At 40.8% G+C, this 24,874-nt stretch overlaps 1 protein-coding gene across 1 annotated transcript; it reads left to right on the top strand.

Annotated features, from left to right (window-relative positions):
- Positions 1–23,739: 23,739 nt before the first annotated feature.
- LOC110685691 (uncharacterized mitochondrial protein AtMg00860-like) lies at positions 23,740–24,672 on the top strand. Its single transcript, XM_021862218.1, has 2 exons — positions 23,740–24,344; positions 24,453–24,672. The coding sequence occupies exons 1-2, from the start codon at positions 23,740–23,742 to the stop codon at positions 24,670–24,672; spliced, it is 825 nt and encodes a 274-aa protein (XP_021717910.1).
- The last annotated feature ends 202 nt before the right edge of the window (positions 24,673–24,874 follow it).

The raw sequence follows: 24,874 nt of genomic DNA, 5'->3' as shown, positions 1-24,874 counted from the left end.
ATACCACGGTGACTATGAAGCCACCCATCCGGCTATGATCAAATACCTCTAGGCGGTCAAAACTGAGGCTGGGACACTTGATGAATTTCACCTAAGTCAGGTGCCCCAATCAGATTACAATCAAGCGGATACTCTGTCAAAATTGGCATCATCCGCCTCTTGTGATACACCTCGTTCAGTCTTTTGGGAGGTGATGGAAAAACTAAGTATTGAAGAAGATCCCATTAGTGTACTAGACCGAAGCTCAACCTAGATGGATGGCATCCGGGCCTACCTGCTAGACGACACTCTGCCGGATACTTATCTAGAAATGGTCGCCATGAAAAAGTGTGCGACCAACTTTGAAATCGACTAAGGAGAGATATTCAAAAAGGGTTTTCAAAAACCACTTTTGAAATGCATCACCCTAGAAAGGGGGCATGAAATTCTAGAAGATTTACTTTCGAGCTATTGTGCCTTCCACATAGGCGGCAAAGATTTTGCAGGAAGAGCCACACGACAAGGCTATTTTTGGCCGACTATGAAAGAAGACGCCATGGAAATGGTAAAAAAGTGTGACAAATGTCAACGGTTTGGCAAGCTTATACATCGTCCGGTAATTGATCTAACGACAATTCATAGCCTAATACTATTCGCCAAATGGGGCATGGATATCTTGGGTTCGTATACACATGGGTCAGGCCAGAGGCGGTACATTCTAGTGGTTGTTGATTACTTCACCAAGTGGGTTGGGGTAGAGGCGGTCAAAGGCATAAAGACAAAGGATGTCATCTCGTTTATTTGGAAGAACATCATCACCCGGTAAGGGGTCCCTATGTCTATGGTCTTTGACAATGACCTCAATTTGAGACGCCTACACTCAAAAATTGGCTGGGAGACTAAGGAATTTCCCACTGCTTTGCATCAGTCGGCCACCCTTAAGCAAACGGCCAGGTTGAAGCTTTCAAGAAACTCATCTCATATGGCATTAAGAAGAAAATTGAGAGAGCTGGTGGCCTGTGGGCTGAAGAGTTAATCCATGTACTTTGGTCCATCAGAACAACAGAAAAAGGGGCAACCGGTGAAACCCCATTCTTCATGGTATACGACGTAAAGGTCGTCTTACCTAAACCTGGGCACGGGCCGGGTTGGCCCGCGTGCCGCCCGGCACGACCCGCCGTTCGACGCAGCCCGGCACGACCCGAACTCCAGCCCGACACGGCACGGAAGTTGAACTTCGTGCCACGGGTCGTGCCACGGACAGGGTTATGAATTCCCAGGCACGACCCGGCACGAGCACGGCCAGGGCCCGCCGTGCTGGCACGTAGGCACGGCCCGCAGGCACGGCCCGCGGGCCAACGGTCATATAACCGTTTAAAAGCAACGGCTAGTTGCATAATTAGCCAAAAAAACGCTACTTAACGGCTATATTTTTGCCAATTTGCTCCCCAAAAATTCTATAAATACCCACCTCCATTTCATTCCCAAATCACAAAATCACAATCTCTTCTTCTTATCTCTTATATTCTCTAAATCTCTAATAATCCTTATTTTCTTAAATTCTCTAATTATTCTCTTAAATTCTCTAATTATTTTCCTAATATCGGAAAAAATTAAAAAGTTCGTAATCGTAATTAGTGGAGCGTTGAAGCACGGTTGTAAGATCTAAACTAATCTTAAATTTATTATTGTTTTATTGTTATTATTAGCATAATCTTGTTTAATTATTATTGTTGTTAATTGTTATTATTGTTGTTATAATTGTTGTTATTAATTATTATTATTGTTACAATTGTTGTTATTATTTATTTTTGTTGTTATTGTTATTGTTATAGTTGTTGTTATTAATTATTATTATTGATATTTTTATTGTTAAAATTGTTGTTATTAATTATTATAATTATAGTTAACCACTTTTTATTAAAAAATTAATTGTTAATTATGGCATCGAACAACCCATCATCTAGGTCTAGGGCGAAAGGCCGACTTACCCTTAGTAGTAGTTCTAGGGAACCACCAAATACAACGAGCCCCCAAATTTCGAGTCAAACCAATGACCCCATTTACTTCCCCCCGGGCTATGAGCCATATAATATGTCGGGATTTCCAGCACCACCACTAAACCAATTTCCACCACCACCAAACCAATTTCCACCACCACCACCAAACCAATTTCCACCATCAAACCAATATCAAAATCCACAACAATTCCCACAATTCGGTGAATTCCCACCTAATTATATCGGTGATCAACAAAACTATTGTTCTAGCCAAGGTAGCCAAGAAAGTACCCGAATTCCCTCCGGTTCTACCCCTTCTACTTCCACTACTAACGCAGACACACATCATGAATGGTTAACCGAAAGTGAGATGGTACTTTTGAAAAATCGAAGGAGTGAGGTATGACGTTATTTTGTCCTAGATAAAGAGGGTCAACAATATGCAAAATGTAAAACATGTAATGGTGTATTCACGACATTTACCAAAAACGGGACGGGACACTTAACTAGACACATGAAAGCTTGTGCAAAACCAGCTAGTGATCCAACCCAGCCCAAAATTTCCCAATTCCATCCATACGTCTTTACATACAACTATGAGAGGGATAGGGATGAACTAGGAAAAATGATAGTACACGCCGAACAACCTTTTCTTTTCTCGGAAAGTGACGCATTCAACACCTACATTAACAAAGCACTACAAACCCAACATAAAAGAATCTCTAGGAAAACCGTTCGTTCCGCCGCAATGAAAAATTTCCTAGAGTACAAAGTCCGGTTACAAGCCGAATTGAGTAACCTTAACTGTAGAGTATCTTTAACAGCCGATTCTTGGGATAGTGGTTATAAATATCACTATTTATGTGTGACTTGCCATTGGGTAGATGATCAACGGTTGTTACAAAAAAGAATAATACATTTCAAAATGCTGGAATACCCACACACCGGCATTAACATTGCTCACCATTTAATGCAAGCAATAGACGAATACAACCTTCGAGATAAAATGATGTCTATGACTTTTGATAATGCAACCTCTATGACATACACAGCTAATCTTATCAAACAAAACTTAACCGATGTACTATTAAACGGTGAAGCTCTTCATACTAGATGTGTTTGCCATGTACTTAACTTATGTGTACGGGATGGAGTTCGGGCAATTGGCCCATACTACAGCAAAATCAGAGATGCTATTATGTCTATTAATAGCTCTAACAAGAGATACCAAGAATGGAAGAGTTTTTTAAAACAACAAAAGATAAGGGTAATAAAAATTAGAACCGATTGCCCAACTAGGTGGAATTCCACCTATGACATGTTAACAAAGGCAATTGAGTACAAGGGCCCGTTAACATTATTTTACAACCAAAAATTTCCACAAAATGCTTTGTATGATGATGATTGGAATAACTGTGAAAGATATATGCAATTTTTACAGTTATTCTATAACATGACGTATTGTTTTTCTACTGTTTACAATCCTTGTGCTCAAAACTTTCTTTCTAATGAATGCTTACTCGCCCAACTTTTCGCTGATCATCGCCATCAAAGTGATTATGATCAGTATCTTCCAGCAATGGAAACAAAGTGGCATAAATATTATAGTGAAATTCCTTTGATTTATATTTTTGCTTCCATATTAGATCCTAGGCAAAAGTATGAAAACACATTTATGTTAGTTGACATTTACTTTCAATGCATGTTTCTTGACGATGATGTAGAAAACTATAAGACTAATGTGAAGGATCAGTTTTTTGCTTTATATAGAGTCTATGAAGCCAAATATGGCACCGTTCCTCGCTCAGGGCCTTCCCAACCATCCAAAAACGTAAGTAAGAAGGCCAAACATTTATTTTCACAAGCTACTAACTTGATTTCAAGGTTTTCAGGTGATTCATCAATCAGGAGAATGCAAAGCGACGTCTCTGAGTTGCAGATGTACCTGAGTTACGACTTCACCAAAGGCATGGACGTCGATGAGATAAACAGCCTCGACCTCCTTGCATGGTGGAAACAACAAAGCTCGAAGCATCCTACTTTGGCGGCAATGGAACGAGACATTCTTGCTATCCAAGTTTCCTCCGTCGCCTCCGAACGAGCTTTCAGCGCATCCGGAAGGGTTTTAGACGATAGAAGAACAAGTCTAAAACCCGAAACACTAGAAATGTGCGTGTGTTTCAAAGATTGGTTGGATGCGGAAAATCGCTCACAAGACCGTTCTTACGACCACAACGACAACGAAGAAGGAACCTCCGCTTCCGGTTCGGGTTCGGCTAGTTCCCAATCTATGCAACTAGCCGATGACCTTGAAGGCGGAGGCGAAGACGAAGACGAAGACGAGAAAGAAGAAGGAGAAGAAGAATAGACAATTATTGTATATTGTACGATTTTAATCATTATCAAATATCAATTTTATCATTTTCCAATTTTTGTTTAATACCATCATTGTATGATTTTTATCATTGTTATCATTGTACAATTTTCTCAACTCAAGTAATAATAATATAAAGCACGCATTATTCACATCCAAAGTCCAATTTGCCTTTTTTCCCCGTTTTGTTACAATTTGTAAATTCATATTAAAAAAAATAAAATTATACCAATTACTAATACAAAATTATATTTAATAAATCATAAACATTAAATTTTAAAGTAATAGTATAAAGTAAATATATAAATATAAATATTGAATATACAAAATTATAAAACATAAATATTCAACTTATAATTATAAAATTCATAACTTAATAACTTATAAGTTTTAAACTTATAAAAGTTATAAGTTATAACCTTATAAAACTTATAATTATAATTTTATAACTTATATACATTATAAACTTATAATGTTGTCACTTAAAAAAAAAAAATAAAAAAAAAAAAAAAATTGGAAACTGCCAGTCTGCCACCAGCCCGCTGCCCAGCCCGCAGGCCGGCACGGCACGAGCCCTCCAGGAACGAGGGCCGTGCCGTGCCGTGGGCTGGCCTGTGAGAATGGCCGGCACGGCACGACACGAATTCCTGGGCACGCCGGCACGACCGACACGGCACGAACCAGCCCGTGGCCCGCCAGGCACGGCCCGACACGATGCCCAGGTTTAGTCTTACCCATTGAGCTTTATGAGCCGACTCTTCGAGTCCTGTTGTATGATGAAGAGGCTAACTGGGAAGCCATATGGTTAGCATTAGATTTCCTACCAGAACATTGGGGAAATGTCGCCTTACGCCACGAAATCTATCATCTAAGAATAACAAGAGCCTAAAACAAGTGAGTACACAAACGACCCCTAAAAATGGGGGACTTCGTGCTGCGCAAGATGGAGGAAACCGGCAGGGCCAACGAGCAAGGCAAGTTGACACTCAATTGGGAGGGCCTCTACCGGATCTATGAGAAAGTATGAGGCGACACCTATCGCCTGGAAACACCAGACGGCAGGCAGCTAGCCCGAATGTAGATAACTTGAAAAAGTATTACTTTTAAGCTATGTAAATATTGTAAATGAAAAAGCTTAAGTAATGAGAATTGCTTTTTAGTTCAGATTTGAATTTTATATAATTTGCATTATTAAATACGTCTCCCAATGGGGGAAGTACTGTCTGTGCTATATAAAGATGACAAATCTAATCTAACTGTCTACTCTGATAGAGGAAGATACATTCGGCGACATCTATTCGGGTGACTTCACTTACAGAGAGCATCTCCCATTCGGGTGGCACATTACTTTATAAACTCGCTCCTCAAAGGGCCTAACCGACTGCGATAAACGGAACAGTCAATGGACATTTGTAATTGCCAAAACTATCCGACCGATAAAAGGAGCCCCGTCTGCCTTATGGGATATCAGACGGCCTCCTACCGTTGGTGTATTTAATTTACGAATAATTAACTTGGTTGATTTTGCAATAGTCGAACCAACTAAGTTAAGCGTCCTTCTCGATGAGAGGATGACTCATTTCAAGTGAGCCTATTAGCATAGACAAAGGGGACCATACCACCAGCCTAAAGCGGCAGATCGACCCCAAGTTGTTTGCACATAGTTGTGTTCTAACCAATCGGTTTTGCAAGAAACACTCTCAAAAGACTAAGTCTAAGACTTAGCACTAATAGTTTATGTCACAACATTAACAGAATTAATTATGTCTGATTTTATTAAATACACGTCCGTCTTATGGATTGGATGCACCCGATGGCCGTCTAATAGCTAAAGAGTTAACCGTCTGCTCGATGGACGACTGTCCACTTGGTTTGGGGCAATCACCATAGTGATTAATTGACTTTGAAATTAGTCATACTCTTTTAAAAAATTCCTAAGTCAATCAACCCACTTTTTAAACCGATTGAACAGCCGTCTAGAGGCAAGAATATCCGGTATACTAAGGCCGCATGTATGGATCATTGCAAAAAATACAAGTCAAATTCATGCATAGTAAAAACTCAAAAACTAAAAAATTAAAAACAGTGAAATAAAACCGACCACACAGTCGGCAGATTTATATATTAACACCGACCCAACGGTCAACAAAAGTTGAAATTGTTAACCGGTATAACAACCGACAGAAAGAAATTGTTAAACCCGACCTCACGGTCGATAGGGTTACATAAATACATAGCACACAGGCCGGAGAAGTACTTGGCCATTCGGCCAGAAAAGACACATAAATAGCTTAATTTGTTGGAGGGGGGGGGGGGAGAGTTGTTCCTCATTATCAACCGGCTTCTCACCTTCAACAGCCGGATGATCTTCTTCACGCTCAAGCTCCTCATCCTTAGTCGAGTCAGCATCCTCGGTCACCTCCTCCACCTCCTGCTCCAACTGCTGGGCGTCAAGCTCATCTGTGGCCGCCGCATACTGATACGCCTAGGAGTAGTAGTCACCCTCCGGAAAAAGGGACTTGAAGGTCATCTTCATACGTGTCTCGTAGTGGGCCTCGTTCTCAACAATCAGCTTCACCTTCTCTGCCTTAGCTTTGGCTCACAGCTTATCCTTCACCTTAATCTCGCGGTTGACCGTTAGTGCTTTCAAGGCCTCATACCAATAACGGAGTCCTTCGGCCTCCTGATCAGCGTGCTCCAAGGCCTTGAGGTTGGAGTAGGCAGCTTTCAATTTAGCCTCCAACTCGGCCACTCTTTTGTTGGCCGCCTCTAACCTGGCCTTGACCTGCAGATTGGCCTTTGCCTGTGAGTACAGGACATCACGAGTTAGTGCATCATTTTTTAATGTGTCATACATGTTGTATCAAGTGCAGAGGCGACCCGATCATTGGCGCTTTTTACCTCCTTTTGCTTATGAGCAAACAGCTTCTTGAGCCGGTCCACCCACAGCATAGCCTGCATCTGGCAAAAACAACTTGTCAAATACAACCGTCATAAAAAGTTGGGAGAATCTAACAACTGAAGTTAGTTCACCTCAGCAAGAAGAGCAGTGATGGCGTCGAAGTTAAGGGTCCCCACTCTCCTCATAGACGCCCTCTTAGATAAGGAGACGACTTTTATCATGTTCTTGGCGAACTGCTGAGCGTCCGGCCTTTAGCTGGCATTTGAACATTCAACATCTTGTAAGTACTTGACATAAACTTGACCTATAGATGGAGATTCTTCAGAACTGCTGGCCGACTGCTGATAGGACTTGACCCTACAAGAGTAACGCAGAGGATTAGTGGTTGTAATAACTTGAGGGATGGCTATCCCCTTCTCCTTCAGACGCCTCTCGCGCTACCCGCCTAACGAGTGCCTGCCTGCTGTTGAGTTGGTAACAGTGGTGAGTGGCTTGCCACTCTTCGACACCTTATCGGCGTCCGACTTCTTTAAAGCTTTGAGGAGGTAGGCGATTTGCCGTTAGTAGAAGGGTGAAAGTCATCCCCAGACCTGGCGGACGAGGACTCCGATGTGCCACAGTCTTCCTTGACTTGGTGGGCGTCTTAACATTAGCAGCCGAACGCTTCTGCGGCTTCTGGCTCAAGTGAGGAGCACAGAAGACCTGTTTTGCCATTCTTGCAAGATAAGAATATGAACATGTCAGTATTAGGTAGTAAGAGTCGCTTGTATACCTGCTGAAAGGCATTCAAAGAGTTGAGAATGTTACATGAGCCTGCTAGTCCTGCTTAAATTCTTCGGTCTTTCGCTTGGCAATTTAGCGGTAGGTGGCCACAAAGCTGGCTGGCTTTTTGCTGGAAGAGATGTGCTCCATTGCTTTGTTTGCGCAGAATAAGCTACATGTAAGCCAAAAAAAAAACTTCAACAAATTGTTAAGTTAAAGTGTACATTCGGCCATCTACCTCTAGGATTCTTGGTACTAAGGCCACAAGCGGCCAAATAGGTACTGTCTGTCATCACCCACTCAAACTTAGGGATATAGCTATGGGGAATCATCTCCTTCTCCTTCTTCTCCTCTATGGTTTTGGTGGTGACTTTGAAAAGGCCGGGTGTGAGGATTTGGTCCCAGCCTTTATCAGGGACGGGCGAAAAAATCGCCTTTTGCCCTAGGAGATAGGGGTTTTGGTTCCAGGCGTTGAACTTTCAGTTCCTCCTGGTGTCTAGCAAAGAAATAATAAAAAACTTGTTTCGCCAATCTTTCCACTTGGATTCCTTACCGACTGACATCATATACCCCTTGTGGGTGGTCAGGCTATACCAGTCGCCTGCCTTAGGCACTTGGCTTAGATAGTGCAATTGGGCGAATGCTTCGAAGCCCGGCTCCACGTTGAGCATCTCACAGGCGGCAACATACCCTAGTATGTTCACCCAAAAGTTGGGGGCAAGTTTCCAGATACCCATGCGGTATCCATAAAGAATTTTCTCCACTGTTGGGTGGAGAGGAAATCTAAGGCCACCCTTGATAGCCGCTTCGTAACAGCCAAAGCATTGATCCCCATAACTGGAGCCTAACGGCAAGACGATCGTGTCTTCCAAGTCAGGGATATGCATCTCATAACCAGCCCCCATGACATGGGTGGTGCGGAATTCATCCAGTTTCTTGGACAAGGTTTTCTGTGTGTTTGCGCTAATGTGGGTGTAGTAAGCGGCAAATTCCTCTTGAGGAGAGGTGGAAGTCTCCCCTCTCCCTCTCTCTATAGAAGCGACCTCTTCTACTGATGCATATAGCTCAGATTTAGCCTCAAAGCTCCCAGCCTCCTCAGACGACCCTGATCCAGCCTCAAAGCCGCCTAATTCATCCTCCGAATGGGAAGACCCCTGTACAGAGCTGAAGGTACTGCTTCCAGACTCATTTCCTGACTCATCCAAAATAGAGTCACCTGGAGTACTCGGAGGGCTGGGAAGATGGTCAAAGACTTCATTAGCTGGCACCCTAAAGGTACCGTCTTTGTTAAGCTCCCAGTCTTTTCTCTTTGTTTTGGCCATAGTGTCCTACACAGACACAGAGATAGTCGGATTCGGGGATGTTTGCAGGGTGGAGTCTAAGCAGGGGCAATCAGCACTCCTAGTCCTAGATTCATCCGTCTTAGGTGACCAACTGACAACTATTCAGGCCGTGCTGTGTGTGTTTGAGAAACCATTTTTGAAAAGAAAGCAAACATAGACGGTAAATAAAGCAAGAAAGAGATGAGAGAAACAGGCTTTTACCTTGTAAAAAGAAGGTAATGTTGAACTGCTAAAAATTGTGACGGCTGCGATGCAGGCGGACAGAACACAAGCGACAGAAGTGGTTCTCTCAAAAAGTCAAATTCTCTTTCAAAGATTTTTCGTGAACGTGCGAAAATGGGGGGGGGGGGGGTAAAACTACTTAAAGAGAAGTAAATTTCAGGGGCACCCCTGTCATCTCTTCGGGAGGTGAAACGGTTAAAAAACTGTCACCATTGCATGCGTGACAAGTATTATAGGCACCACGTGGCATGCCATGTTACCCCTGTAAGGGGCAAATGATTTGGATAAAAATACCCTAGCCACGTGGTCCAATCATACAGTAACACGTGTCACCTTAGGAGGCGCTTAAAATAGGCTAACCAGGATAAGACACGTGGCACGCTGGTCATGAAGGGAAAATGGCGGCCTTCAAGGACCCAATTCTCGAGGCGCCGTAAAATGGCGTAGCCCACCTTCCTAGGTTAAATGACCTACGGAGGGGCATAATTCCCAATGCCCTATAAATAGGGACATTTACCCCCATTTTGTGTGACACGTACAATTATTACAACATTTATTGCATCAATATTCTCTTACAACAGAGAAAACACTTGATCTCAGGATCCGAGAAGATTCTTTTATTTCCGCATTTATTACACTCCATCCGTTACTAACTTGAGCGTTGGAGGCAGAACTCCGAACACCCGGAGCTTCCGTTTGCTTGCAGGTACAGGCAACGAGGATCCAGTTTAGCTGATGTAACTCTCCCGTAGGACACATTAAAAGACCCCAAAACAGAGGTAGTATACTGTTGATATAATGTAGCAACAAAATTAACAAAGGAGAACTTAAAAAATTATTAATCAATCATACAAGTGGCCATGTAGGTCGGTAGCAAGTTTATTTCTAAAGTGATATTGAAAAGGTAAGAGATTAATTACTAAATATAATAGGGTTTTATATGCTAAGAGCGGTTGGAGACGATTGATAAATGAAGGAAAAAAAAAATTATAAGAGTAATATAAGACTATATACTTGTGTTAGTTGTGTATGTTTATTTCAATCTTAGCTTGTTAGAAATATTAAAATATAAATAAATGAAACTCTAAAAATTGAATGAAAAACAAAAGGTGAGTATGTTGAACCTAAGAGAACCAATGCAGCAATATGTTTTTTTTTTTTTTTTTCTTTTCTCTTTTGACAGTGGGCAAAGCAAACAACATAAGAAATCAGACTTCCCATATTTTCTGCATTAACTACTAGGATATGGGCCTTGTGGACTTTACTCTGGCTAACTTTGATGCAAGCTATAAAGTCTCTGCTAGTTGCTGCATCTTTTATGTCTCTGACGACCTGCTTCAGTTCTTCTTCTGCCTTTGATGGGTTTCTCAGTGCTTGTATCACTGTATCAGAGTCTGATTTGATGACCAGATTGCTGAACTCTTAAGTAGTTTCTTTGATCGCTCTTAGTGCCAACCCTTCTGCTTGGTTTGGAGTTAATGCAAAGATTCTTGAGACACCTTGAAGCTGTCTGGCCTGTTCATGTCCTGCTACCTATGCTGCAGCTGCCGTCCGTGTCTTCTTCTTGTTGTTTTCTTTTTGTTTCCAAGGCTGCATCCACACATATCGAAATGAAGGGCTTTGTAGTTACATGACTTCTTTCCTCCTCCAACAAATAGACTTCGCTTTAGATGATGAACTCCACTAGAATTTGAGGATAGTGGAGTTTATCTTGTTTAGAACTACCTTAGGACACCACTAAAGTTAGAGAATATGGTGAGCCAACGCTACTAACACCCTATATACCAAGATGATCTTGCCAGGTTAGGATAGAGTTGAGAATTTCCACGAGGAGATCTTTTGTTTGACTATGTCAATGAGGCTAGTGAACTTCAAGCTTGTTCTACCATCCACATCCATGGGACAGCCTAGATAGGTACTTAACTCCTTACAACTCTTGATTCTAAGAGGTTGTTTGAATTAATCTAACAAATCTTGAAGGAGTGTTTGGGCTAAACAAGATTGCTGATTTATTCTCATTCACCATCTCTCCCGAAATAAGGCAGAATTCATCTAGTGTTCTTTTGATTAGTCTGCACGAGGATGGAGTGGCTTTAAAGCATAAAAGTACATCGTTTGCAAAAAACAAGTGGTTTATATGTGAAGTAGTTCTAGCAAGCTTAATACCTTTCAGGTCGCCTGTTTGCTGAAGAGTATTCAGCCTTCTCGATAGCACTTCCATCACAAGTATGAACAAGTATGGCGAAAGCAAGTCTCCTTATCTTAGCCCTACTTTTGGTGAGAAAGGTTCAGTTGGTTCTTGATTCACCATGATAGCATATGAAACTGTAGAAATGCATTGCATGATCCAGATTATCCATTTTAGCCAAGATTCTTTGAATTAAATCCCAGTTAACCTTGTCATATGCTTTATTGAGGTCTATTTTCATAATGCCTTCAAATCTCCCACCTTTCCTTTTACCCTTAACCCTTGAGAGAATCTCATGAGCTACATAACAATTATCCACCATAAGCCTCCCTGGTACAAATGCATTTTGGAACTCACTAATCAAGTCAGGTAGACTGGATTTAAGCCTATTCACCATGCATAAAGGAATGACCTTGTATAGGGAGTTGCATATGCTTATTGGCCTAAACTCGTCCACCTTTTTTGGGTGTTTGGATTTTGGAATAAGAGTGATGTAAGTCATATTCGATTCCTTCAACATTTTTCTTATCCTTAAGAAGTGTTGGGCTCCATTAACCACATCATTCTTGATGGTGGCTCAATTCTCTTGGAGAAATAAGGGGGGCATTCCGTCTAGGCCCGGGGATTTCAATGGGTGAGGGGCAAACACTGCATGCTTTATTTCATCTTCAGAGAAAGGCCGATCCAACCAACTTTTGTGGGCCTCTGTTAGTTGTAGTAGTCCCGCTGTCCAAGCTTTAATCAAGCTTTCCGATTCCTGGGCTTGGGCCTGACTTAGTTGCCCACCTTGATACAGGTTTTTGAAGAAAGTTTGAAAATGGGCCTTAATGACGTGATTGTCTGTGATCCAAGTCCCATTTTCATCTTGTAAAGCTTTTATTTCGGCTTTCAAATTTCTTTCCTTAACGCTCTTGTAGAAGAAAGCTGTAGACTTATCACCAAAAACATCTTGATTTTGCTCATTGTCTCCAAAACGCACCACTATTATAAATAGGCCTCCTCTTCTAGCTTTTTCCTTTTTTCAATTTCCATTCCCGAGTGGAAATTATTGAGCAAAATCTCACGAGATTTATTTTCCTCTAGTGAATTTATTAGGTCTTGCCAATCTAGACCGAAATGTAACCGTTTTTTTGCTTAGGCACCGATTTCTCACCTCTTTAAGGCAATTCTTTATTTTTCTTTGAACTGTGAACAGAGGGGATCCTTTCGCGAAGTTTGTCCAAGTTGAATCAATTAGATTATGAACTTCCTTCAATTTTAGACACCATGCTTCCATTTTATGTGGGCTCTTTTATAGGCTTTTTGGAGGTGTTGGCTCCAAAATCACTGGGGCGTGATTCGAAAACATAATTGAGAGATTCCACACCGTTGCATTTGGGAAAGCTAATCGCCATCCATTATTGGCATAGGCTCGATCAAGTTGTTCATAAACTGGGGATCCCACCCTATTACACCATGTAAATTTCGGGCCTATAGCATGGATATTCGATAATTCATTGTTAACTTTCCATTAGAAAAAATCATCAATCCTTGGGATGTGAGATCTCCCTCCCAAATTTTGGTCAGCTGATTCAAGTTGGTTAATTCTCCTAAGAGGACATAGTGCCCTTTGAATATTTGCGTTAGATCATGCAACTTTGACCATACCTCATCTCTATGCAACAAGTACGGGCAACCATAGACACAAGCAAGATAACAACCAACTTCCCCTACTACTGATATATTACACAAAATAACATTCGATGATACTGCTACAACATCAACTTCCACCCTATTCGACCAACAAAGGAATATGCCTCCTTTGCTAGCTAAAGCATTAAAACCCGTATTCCCTCTAAATCCCATCCTGCAAAAAATTGGGATTAGGGAATTCACACTACACTTAGTTTCACTTGGGAAATAATTTTAATAATAGGGAAAATTGGGGAGTTATGATCACTTGCTCCCCTACAGCTCCAGCTTAGACAATTCATTTTCCTTCGAAAGGTTGTAGGCTAGCCGCGCCTTCATTTTCAAACATACCAGGTTCCCTGCTAGTTACTTCATCATCCGATCCCATCACATCCTCACGTACTGAAATCTTTAAAACTTGAATTCTTACTCGCAGCTCCGCATTTCCCCCCACCTCTTCAAACTTCTATAACAAATCACCCTCTTTGCACAGCCCAAATTTAAATCTTTTGCTTTGCCCCTGTTCCTTATCAAGCTTAACCTTAGCCTCCTTGCAACCCTCCTTTGAGACCCCTGTAGTACCAGTTCTTTTTAGAGAGTCAGACTCTGCTTTTCCTTCCTTTGACAGATCCTTTAACACTCTTAAACTCCACTTTTTCTTTCTTGGACCCTCTCTAGAAAATCTCCTTCCCTTTCTCCTTTCATATAGCATACTTCCTTTTGATGCCTTTGCTCCTTTGAGTAGGCTGCATAATTGATCTCCATAGTTGCAATATATTCTCGTGGCTTTGTAAGCTAGGGATTATTATTGGTTAGATGTCATTCAGACCCCTTCTCACTCGAATTGATTTTTGGCTATCATATTGAGGTTTGGGCTGAGGTTGAACTACTACTTTGTTTAACTCATTACCCTCCGCATTAGCTATTTTTCTTAGCTTTTGCTTCCTTGCTTCTTCTGCATTGGCTTCTAGCTTTTGATCCACTTTTATTACTTGGCCCTGAGTCTCCAGGATTAGAGGAGCTATCAGAAGATGAAGAATCAGAATCTTGATGGTGATTGGAATTATGACTTCTTGAGTTACCACTTCCAACAGAGTTTGGAGGAGACGCATGTTCAGAAGATACTGAAGCTGGGCTTGGATGTGGATAGACTTTGAGATTCACTCTGGAAGTTCTGAAGCGCTCAATATTTGCTAAGCCCATGATCTTTATTGAATAGAGAGGAGTTGAATGTCTGGCTAGGAGAAGGTCATAGTTTAGGCCACATAATCCCCTAATTTGATAATTAACTCACTTCTCTGTGAGCTAAAATTGGAGGACTTTGGCAATGGGGTTTCCTATGGCCAATCTTCCTACATCCATGACAAAATATGAATACACCTTCATATATCAGAGAGACCTATAGAGCTTTGGATGGATTAACTTCGTAGAAGAAACCAATAACTAGTGGTTTATTCACAGGGATGACCACTTTCGTGAAAGGAATGATGTCCTTCGAACAAGTGTATTATTCCGATAGAGGGTTCATCAATTATGGATTTAATTATTCATTAAAGTCAAGTTATCGAAAAGTCGGGCTAGAGGCCCTCTCCGATCAGTGAGATTAATAATATTAATCTCACAGTTTTCCTTTAACTAAATCCAAACGGGTCACACCCAAGCGAGCAACCAAACTAAGGCAACGAATTAAGCTGAAGGCTTTAATACGTCAAACAAAAGGATACGTACTCCGATGTCGGATTCAGAGCTTAGAGCGTCGAAGCCGAACGTTGAACGTCGAGTTAAATTCTAGGAATTAACAAGACGAACACATAAGTCAAACAACAATAATAAAGTCAAAGTGCATAGCCTTAGCCACGCAATGGCCTAGCTATACGTGGGCTAGGCTAGCACATGTTGCCGCAATGCTAGCACTGGCCGCAAGCCTAGCTTAGTGCTCGCACGCACTAGCTAGGCCTGCTGGTCGAGTGCGTGCTGCTGGCTAGCAAGTGCGGGCAGCGCTAGCACTAGCTAGAAAGACTAGCAGTTATGTGCGTAGCGTGCTAGGCCTCGCTAGCAGCTGCTGCGGCTAGCAAGCACCAGCAGGCCGCAAGGGCGTGCGGGCTTGCGATAACAACACCAACGCCCAGCAACGAAGCATTAGCCCGCGTGTTGCGGTGGGCCTAGGCTGGCAGGCCAAGCCGAGAGCATAAGGCTGCCAACATAGGCAAGCCTTGCTGCTCAAGGTAGCCGCCAGTTGGTCGCTTCTCATAGGAGTCAGTTTTGGCTTGGAGAAAAAGGAGGGCCTTGTAGTCCTCACCTAACCCTCCCATGTTTGTGCCACTTCTTATTTGATTATTTTTTATTTGCATTTTAATTTATTTTAGAATTAAATGAAATGCATTTATTTCTCAACTTTGCAAAGTCCCACATTGATTGGAAATCAAGAGGATGGAGATGCTTCTCCTATAAATACCCAAGGCCTCTCTTGGGAATTGTTGCAAGAGTTAAACTCTATAGAAGGCATCTCCATTGAGAAAACCTTACAAAGAGATCCTCTTGTTAGTAGCGTTAATATTACCCTAACCGGTAATATTAGCCAAGTTTGGGCGCGTGGGTGGACTACGTTGGAGGGGTCGCGTTTGAGGCTCTTTCTCCGTTCGTGAGTTCGTGCTTGTGCTAAGTGGAAAACACGCATCAAGGGTATGATTGTCTTTTCCTCTCTCCCTCTCTCTCTCTCTCTCTCTCTCTCTCTCTCTCTCTCTCTCTCTCTCTCTCTCTCTCTCTCTCTCTCTCTCTCTCTCTTTCTCTTTATAATTATGTGTTTATTGTTTAATTAATTATATGCATGTTTAGTTGCTTTAATTTATGCACGGATCTTTGGGCGGGTTTTGTTTTCGCGCTGTGTTGGACACTGCAAATTAAAACCCAACAGGGGTATCCGAGCCGCGTGCATTTAATTACTGTGACTAATAAATATTTAAGGTGATTTAAATGGATTTAAATTTCTGGTTTAGCAACCTAATTAGATTAGGACCCCGTTTTTAATTAGAATAAAATCGTATTTTTGCTATTTTGGCCTACTAACCCAGATTTCGACTCAAAAATAGTGAATTTTGGGTGGAATCGATATTTTAAATCATTCTTTATTCATGAAGTGTTTAAAAATGACCTTCCATTAGCCAAAATCCACCCAGAAATTGGTTTTCCGAGGGGTTTTTCGTTTGAAACGAAATTTTTTAAATTTTAAACCTTAATTAATTATGGCATGCAATTGTTGGATTATGTGTTTGATTATACCATTAATCTTCTGCAATTTACTCCTTATAAAGCATGTTTATGATGTAAATTGGTTGCTTAATTTGGTTAGCTCTTAATTTCATATAAACTTGGAATTTCTCATTCTTGCAAATAAATTGATTGTAGTGTGAAAGTTTATGGTGAATATGATTTTTGAAGCCTTTAAAATGTTAAAGATTCAATCTTTAATGGTTTAAATGTTTAAATCTTAACTTGCTAAAATCCATAATGAACAAACTTTAGGTTTTAATCATTTTGCATTGGAAGTTGATTAAAATCTTAAATTTTCATACTTGTGCTTGAAATATTATTACTCTTCATATTGAAAGGTTATAATGTTCATTTGTGCATAAGTAAGTGTTGGATAATTTTTCATTGGATAATTATTTATTTATTCAACTATTTTGTCAAATCTCATTATTAATTTATGTTGGTTAAATTAATCATGAGACTAGCCCTCAATTTTTGTTGCATCAAGTTGAGCCAAAAATAATTTAAAGAATGGTTCTTTAATTAATTTTGGTTTGTGCACTAAAATTGAATTTATTTAAGTTGGACTTGTTTTAAATACAAAATTGCTCAATATTAGTTCTAAATTAAATTTAGAATTAATTTTAAAGTCACACACAAACCGGAATGAAATCCGAAGCACGAGCGTAAAAATCGAAGCCTTGAGCTTCGAGCACCAAGCTCGGCTAGCAGGGCTGCTTTTGCAGCCCACATGTTGCTGCCGAGCTGATGCATGTGGCAATGCGAGTTTGTGCGAGCTGATGGAAGGAGGGCTAGCACAAAGCAGTGCGTGTGCATGCTGGTGGTGGGCAGCACCCAGCTCACGCGCTTACCCTACTAGGCACTGCCATGATAGGCTCGGCAGTGCGTGGGGCTTGAGCTACTACCTCGTCCAACACCATCCGCCAGACCAGGATTGTGTGTAGCAGCACCTATCATGTGCCAATGGCTGGGCAGCCGCAAGGCCAGCACCTGCCTTGGTGCGCTGCTAGGGCCATGCGACAATGCTAGCCAAGGTGCCTAGCAGCCCCTCGGCTTAGCCTTAGATGCTAGGCACTTGGTTCGTTTTTTTGGTATTTTGCCTTTTTGTTAAAACGAGGCTAGGCCTCAGTTTTTCTATGTTATTGCAAAATTATTTTGACAAAAATCTTGGCTAATCGGCTTAATTAATTAAATTGGATTAATTTTAATTAAGTTGGATGTGGAATTTAGTGGGAGCTTTATTAATCGTTTTGAGCTTAATTTAGCCTGGATTGTGCTTTTATTATTGCGTTAATTCACATAATCGGATAAACACTTGACTAGTTTAACTTGGGCGTGTTAATCGGATTAACCACCTAAGTTAGGAACTAGTATGCGCTTGTTTTGATACAATGTTTTGTATTGTTGCTTGAATTATTTGTTAAATGCATGGGCCATTCACTTTAGAAGTGAATGGATGAATGGAATATTTTAGATGTTCTAATGCAGGTTTTACAAAATGGCAACCAGTATGGCCTGACTAGGATAGTAAATACGAACTGTGATCTGTTTTGTACATTTGTAAATCTAAATATGGACTGCGTGCCGTTAAGTATTTTTGCATTGAAAATATTTAGATTATCCTAGTTTTTCTAGTAGTTGCATATTTGGTGGTCATGTCTCAAGACAACGTTTCTAAGAAGACGGAGCCAAGAAGATGCAATGAAGGCCTTCTGAAGATTAGATGCTTCAAGTTTCAAGGGGCTCATGCTAGTTTGCCAATGCATCTTTATTTATGCCTTATAAATTTTGCTTATATATGACTGCGATATTAGATGCATGTTTAGGATTTTGAATGTTGAATGATTAATTTAGTTCATTTAAATCCACCAACATAAAAACCCTAAGTCCCTATAATATTGAGTTAAAATTTGCCATTCTAAAATGACACTTACCGAACTAATGAGAATAGTAATGGGCTATGCCAAAGCAAGGAATTACTACTTTCCTAGGGACGTAAGGTATACTAGGTATACGCGTTAGTTTTGGTTAAACTTAACGATATCAGTTCGGAGTCCTTAGATGTCGTGGCAATGGAGATAAACGTCAAGAAAACATTAGATGCGACGTTTTATCGAACCAAGAATAGCTTAGAGCATATTAGCAATTGGATTGCTTACCTTAAAATATTAAGTGTTAAGACAAGCCAAAGCATGCTTAATCACTTTTGGATTTTTGGGGTCTTGGAAGCGTTTTATTCTCGCCTAAAAGGGACAATTTTACATTTGTGTAGATAAAATGCTTAATAAGATTGGAAATTTACATGTTTGCTTTAAATTTCTTTCTTATTGGTTTTATGAATGATTTTTCATTGCAAATTCTTTCGTTTGTAGAAAAATGTCTGCAACTAACACCAACAACAACCAATTTTCGATTACGCATAATTCCCGATAAGGAGAAATTGAGTGGGCCAAACTTCGTTGGTTGACAAAGGAACTTGCGTATAGTTCTCATGCAAGAACAACAGGAATATGTCCTTGATGAGAAAATATCCAACGTTCCTAATGAGGAGGTCACTCAGGTTGCTCAAAACCGATGGCACGCTGCCAATTGGGATGTCAAATGCATCATGTTGGTCACAATGTCTCCAGATCTCCAAAAGACTTTCTTTGAGAAGGAGACAACTTTTGAAATCATATTTGAACTTCAGAATATGTTTCAAGAGCAGGTCCGAATTGAGAGGTTCGAGACCTATAGGCAAATCCTTGAGAGCAAGCTCAAGAAAGGAGAGCCCGTCAACCCTCATGTGCTCAAAATGATTAGATTATTTGAGAACATGGAGAGACTTGATGCGGGGTACTCGAACGAGATGGCAATTGACATTATTCTCCACTCGCTGCACAAAGGCTATGATCAGTTCAAGATGAACTATAACATGCACAACATGAGAAAACCCTCACCGAGCTTCATGGGATGTTGAAGCAAGCCGAGCATATGCTCAAGGATGAGGGGAAGCATGATATGCTTATGGTTAAGAAGGGCAAGCCATTTAAGCAGTCAGGAAGAAGAAGGGCTACAAGGGGAAGGGTAAGAAAACCTTTCCGCCTAAGTCAAAAGCTACCATGGGCGACAAGAAAAGAAGGTAGCATCTTCTCAATCTAATTCCGAATGTTTCTACTGCAAGAAGAAGGGACATTGGAAACGGGATTGCCTCAAGTTCAAGGAAGATAAGTAGAACAACACACGTTACTTATGGATCACGTATTTTTGTTATAGACCTTAACATTACTACCAAAGCTTCATGGGTATTGGATACCGGATGTGGCTTACACCTTTGTTCCAATGCTTAGGGGCTAAGGAAAATTAGAAAGCTAGTGAAAGGAGAAATGGAACTTCGGGTAGGCAATGGAGCAAGGAATGCGGCCGTATCCGTTGGGACACTCAGTTTGTCTTTGCCCTCCGGGCTTGTTTTAGAACTTGAAGAATGTTATCATGTTCCAAACATTACCAAAAACATTATTTCAATTTTAGCGTTGAACGACAAAGGTTTTGAATTTCGGATAAGGGACAAATTGTTCGTTTTATCTTTTCAATGTTTTATATGGTACGGTGTATTCAGAAAATGGTCTTTATGAGCTTTCATATTTGAAACTTGAGTTTTGTGATTATGTGTGCATTAAAGTTGGTGTTAAATGACCTTAGGGTATGGTCTATGGTCCGAAATTTTTGAGCTATTACCCATGATTGGGTGATCTTGAGTTACACTTGGTTGATTGAGTTATGAATTGCTTATTGCAAATGGATTTTTAAATTGAATTGTTTATGTGATTTAGCATTAAATTGATTGTTTTTCATGTGTATGTGAAACAGATGGAAAGGAATGATGATATAAGAAAGAATTACTTTAACTTGCATTACTTGAAAGATGATGAAGTCACAGTTAGTGAGTTTATTACTGGAATTGTTGCTTTGGACTTAAACCTTTATGAGAAGTATAACCTGGAAGCATTGACCCAACTGCCTTGGATGGTTCTTTTGGCCTTAGCCTATCTACTGAGAGTTCCCAGATATCAACCTCTCTTTGACAAGTATGGGGATGTGATGAAGAAGAATGGGTTGTGGAATGAAAAACACCATCATGAGGAGAAATGGTTAGCAAGCATGTCTAGCCTTAAGAGAAACTTGCACTATGTGGAACGTAAGTTTGAACCTAGAAGGAGAATTGTGAAATTTCCTAAACTCCTAGCCAACACTTCATTGAGAGAAGATGAGCAAATGTACTACTTAAATGCCCAACTCCCTTTTTCATCCCGCAAAGACCCTCATGAGGTTGTGTCATCTAGTGATGAGTCCATACCACCTCTTGGTAGGAGCAAGAATTACCCTTTTCCTACTCGTACTCCAAGCTATGAACCTCCAAAACGTCTAAGTCCAAAAGTTCACTTTCATGATGCAAAAAGGCCCAGAACTCGTACCCAAGCTATCAATAAAAAATCACCAAGTCCAAAAGTTCAAAAGCCCAATGCTTCTTCAAACCAACCTCGTGGTGATGTGAGCCCAACCAAAAGCCCAAGTTACACTCCAGGCCCGAACAACAATCTAAGCGAATATAGGTCAAGTTCATCAGGCCGGACTCCAAGCTATAGTGGCTATAACCCAACTTTCATGACTGACCCAAGTGATAGAGATAAGTCCAAACGAGATGATCCTGACTATGATCCGGATGAAGATGACTATGCTGAAAGTGTTGCTTGAATGATTGAAATACGATTATATTTATTGCTTTCAATAATTGCCTTAGATGGCAAAGTTGTACTTTTCTTTAATTATTAATGAGATGAGGTTATTTTTATTGAAATTTTCTTTAAGTTACTAAGTGAATTAAATGCTTATGTGAGTAGAACTTGTTTTAATTGTCAAAGTATACCCAGGAAGTGTGTCTGCAAGGATGAGAGACCAAGTGCATGAGAAGTAAGCGCGTTGGTTCCAAGGTAAAGAAGGTCCTTAGAAAGTTAACCCATATCACTGAAAACATCACGAAAGTAGTGAACAAGGGAGACCAAAATTGTGACCTCAACTCTTATAGTGAAGTTTTTAAGAGAGTTGCTGCAGCCAAACCACCCATTTACTTGGGAAAGGAAGACCCATCCAGCCTTGAAAACTGGATTAGGGAGTTCGATAAGTTGTTTGATGCTATTAATTTCCCAAGTGAGCTGAGGGTGAACAATGGTGTTTATTATTTGAGGGAGGAAGCTGACTTATGGTGGGCCCAAAGAAAAGATGAGTTGTTGAAGAGACCAAACTTTGGGTGGGAGGAGTTTAAGGAAGCCTTAAGGGAGAAGTTTTACCTTTCCTACCTGAAAAAGCAGAAATGCATGGAGTTTACCAACCCGAGGATGGGGAACATGTCTATCAATGAGTATTACAACAAGTTCATAGAGTTGATGAGGTTTGCCCCGAAAGTAGTCCCTACTGAAACCATCAAAGCTCAGAGGTTTGAGCAAGGCCTAACCCTGACCCTCCAAGGGAAGCTAGGGGGGTCACCTTTGAGACCTTATATGAAGTCTATGGCCGTGTAGCCCACCTGTACGAAATCAAGGGGAGGGAAATGAAGCATGTTGGAGAGAAAAGGAAGAACCCGGACTCTTTTCACGGGGGTGGAAAGAGGCTTAAGCCTAGTGGTAACTACTAAGGGAATTCTGGAGATAGGAGGGACAACAAGGGGAACTTTGGGAAAGGGAATGGAGGCCAGTCGTCCAATGCTAGGGGAAATAGGAACCAAAGGAGTGAGAAGCCTCAAAGAATGTATTTCTGCAAGCGGTGTGGAAAATATCACCCAGGGAAGGACTGTGAGGGGAAACCGGTAACTTGTCGTTACTGCCAGAAGTTGGGACACCCGTGAGTACAAGTGTCACAAGAAAGAGGCTGACGTTAAGTCAGGGAAGGTGAAAGAGTCTAGTGTTCCTAATAAACCACCTCAATCTAGTGGACCTATACCTAAGGTTGGAACCAGTAGCGTTGTAGGAGGTGCCCCAAAGGGTCGTGTGTTTGTGATGAGCAGCCGTGAGGCTAAAACTACTAATAATGTGGTAATTGGTGTTTTTCTTATAAGTTCCCTGCTTGTGAAAGTTTTGTTTGATTCAGAGGCATCCCATTTCTTTATTTCTAAGAGAGTAGTTGGAAGTCTCGGGTTAGAAAGTCCTGAGTCAGTCTCTCTAGATGTGTCTATTCCTTCTGAGGAAGTGAGGAGTTGTTCCAAGTTGTTTAAGAGTGTACCTATTTCCATTTTTGAGGTAGAATTCCTGTCGGATTTAATCGAGTTCGATTTGAAGGATCTCGATGTAATTCTGGGTATGGATTGGTTGGGAAGGTATGAAGCAAGGATTGATTGTGCAGCAAAAAAGGTTACTTTAACTATCCCAAATAAAGCCAGAATGGTGTATAAGAAGGAAGAGAAAAGTTTAGGGTTGAGAATTATTTTTGCAATACAACTACAGAAGCTGGTTAAGAAGGGTTGTCCTCTGTTTTTGTGTAGTGTTCAAGAAACTGAAAATGGGGAAAAGAAGGGTGATGGAAGTATACCTGTTGTAGAGGAGTTCCCTGATGTATTTCCAGATGAGATTCTTGGTATGCCACCAGTGAGGGATGTTGAGTTCACTATTGACCCAGTGCCTAGTACTAGAACTATTTCTAAAGCTCCATATAGGATGGATCTAGCTGAGATGAAGGAGTTGAAGACTTAGTTGGATGATTTGTTGGAAAAGGGTTACATTCTACCTAGTTCCTCACCTTGGGGAGCTCTAGTGTTGTTTGTAAAGAAAAAGGATGGAAGTATGAGGTTGTGTATTGATTATAGAGAGTTGAATAAGGTGACAGTGAAGAATAAGTATCCATTATCAAGGATTAATGATATGTTTGACTAGCTGAAAGGGGCTGGAGTATTTTCAAAAATAGACTTGAGATCAGGTTATCACCAGTTGAGAATTGCGGAGCAAGATATTGCAAAAAGTGCTTTCAGGACCCGTTATGGTCATTATGAGTTCACATTTATGTCGTTTGGTTTTACCAATGCACCAAAAGTGTTCATGGATTTGATGCATAGGATTTTCAGGCCATATTTGGACAAGTTTGTGGTGATGTTTATTGATGATATTTTGATTTATTCAAGGGATGAAGAAGTGCATAAGAAGCATTTGAGACAAGTGTTGTCATTTTTTAGAGAGCATCAGTTGTATGCAAAGTTGTCTAAGTGTGAATTTTGGTTGGAAAAAGCAGCATTTTTGGGCCATGTGATTTCCAAGGAAGGAGTCTTAGAGGACCCAAGTAAGATTCGAGCTATCAGTGATCGGCCAACCCCAAAGAGTGTGTCGGATGTGAGAAGTTTCTTGGGTTTGGAAGACTATTACAGATGGTTTGTGAAGGATTTTTCAAGGATTGCGAAGCCCATGACAAGCTTGATGAAAAAGGAGCATAAGTTCTCATGGACTCAGGAGTGTGAAAGGGCGTTCAAGACCTTGAAAGAACGGTTAACCACAACACCTGTGCTGGCTTTACCGGATGGAAAAGATTTATATGAAGTGTATAGTGATGCATCGAGGTTTGGACTAGGATGTGTCTTGATGCAAAGTCGAAGGGTGATTGCGTATGCTTCAAGGTAGTTAAAACCTCACGAAGGGAATTACCCAACCCATGATTTGGAGTTAGCTGCAATAGTGTTTGCTTTGAAGATTTGGAGGCATTACTTGTATGGGGTGACTTGTAGGATTTTCATGGATCATAAGAGTTTAAAGTACATCTTCACCCAAAAGCATTTGAATGGGAGGCAGAGAAGATGGTTGGAGTTTCTAAGTGATTATACGTTGGATATTCAATATCATGAAGGAAAGGCTAATGTGGTGGCAAATGCTTTAAGCAGGAAGTCAGAACATTTAGTGAATGTGATGGTAGTGCCAGATCAGTCATGTGTGGAATTCCATAGTTGAATTTGGAAGTGATGAAGTATGGAGAAGTGACTAGGATGGTGAACACCTTGGTGATTCAACCATCCATTTATGATGAGATAAGGAAAAGTCAGCTAGAAGATGAGTAGTTAAAGGCAATTAAGAAAATGATCGATGAAGGTCAGGTGTTGGATTTCACCATTGGAGATGAAGGAAGTATTCGTTTTAAGGGAAGATGTTGTGT

The sequence above is a fragment of the Chenopodium quinoa genome, unplaced genomic scaffold, assembly GCF_001683475.1.
Source record: "Chenopodium quinoa cultivar QQ74 unplaced genomic scaffold, ASM168347v1, whole genome shotgun sequence".
Taxonomy (NCBI): Eukaryota; Viridiplantae; Streptophyta; class Magnoliopsida; order Caryophyllales; family Amaranthaceae; genus Chenopodium; species Chenopodium quinoa.
This window is presented reverse-complemented; position numbering and strand designations above follow the sequence as displayed.

Bases quoted from the DNA above. Each gene is read 5' to 3' on its own strand.
- LOC110685691 (XM_021862218.1), top strand. From the start codon at position 23,740: ATGTCGTTTGGTTTTACCAATGCACCAAAAGTGTTCATGGATTTGATG. The intron at 24,345-24,452 runs GTAGTTAAAACC...GGTGACTTGTAG, and splicing joins GTGATTGCGTATGCTTCAAG to GATTTTCATGGATCATAAGA.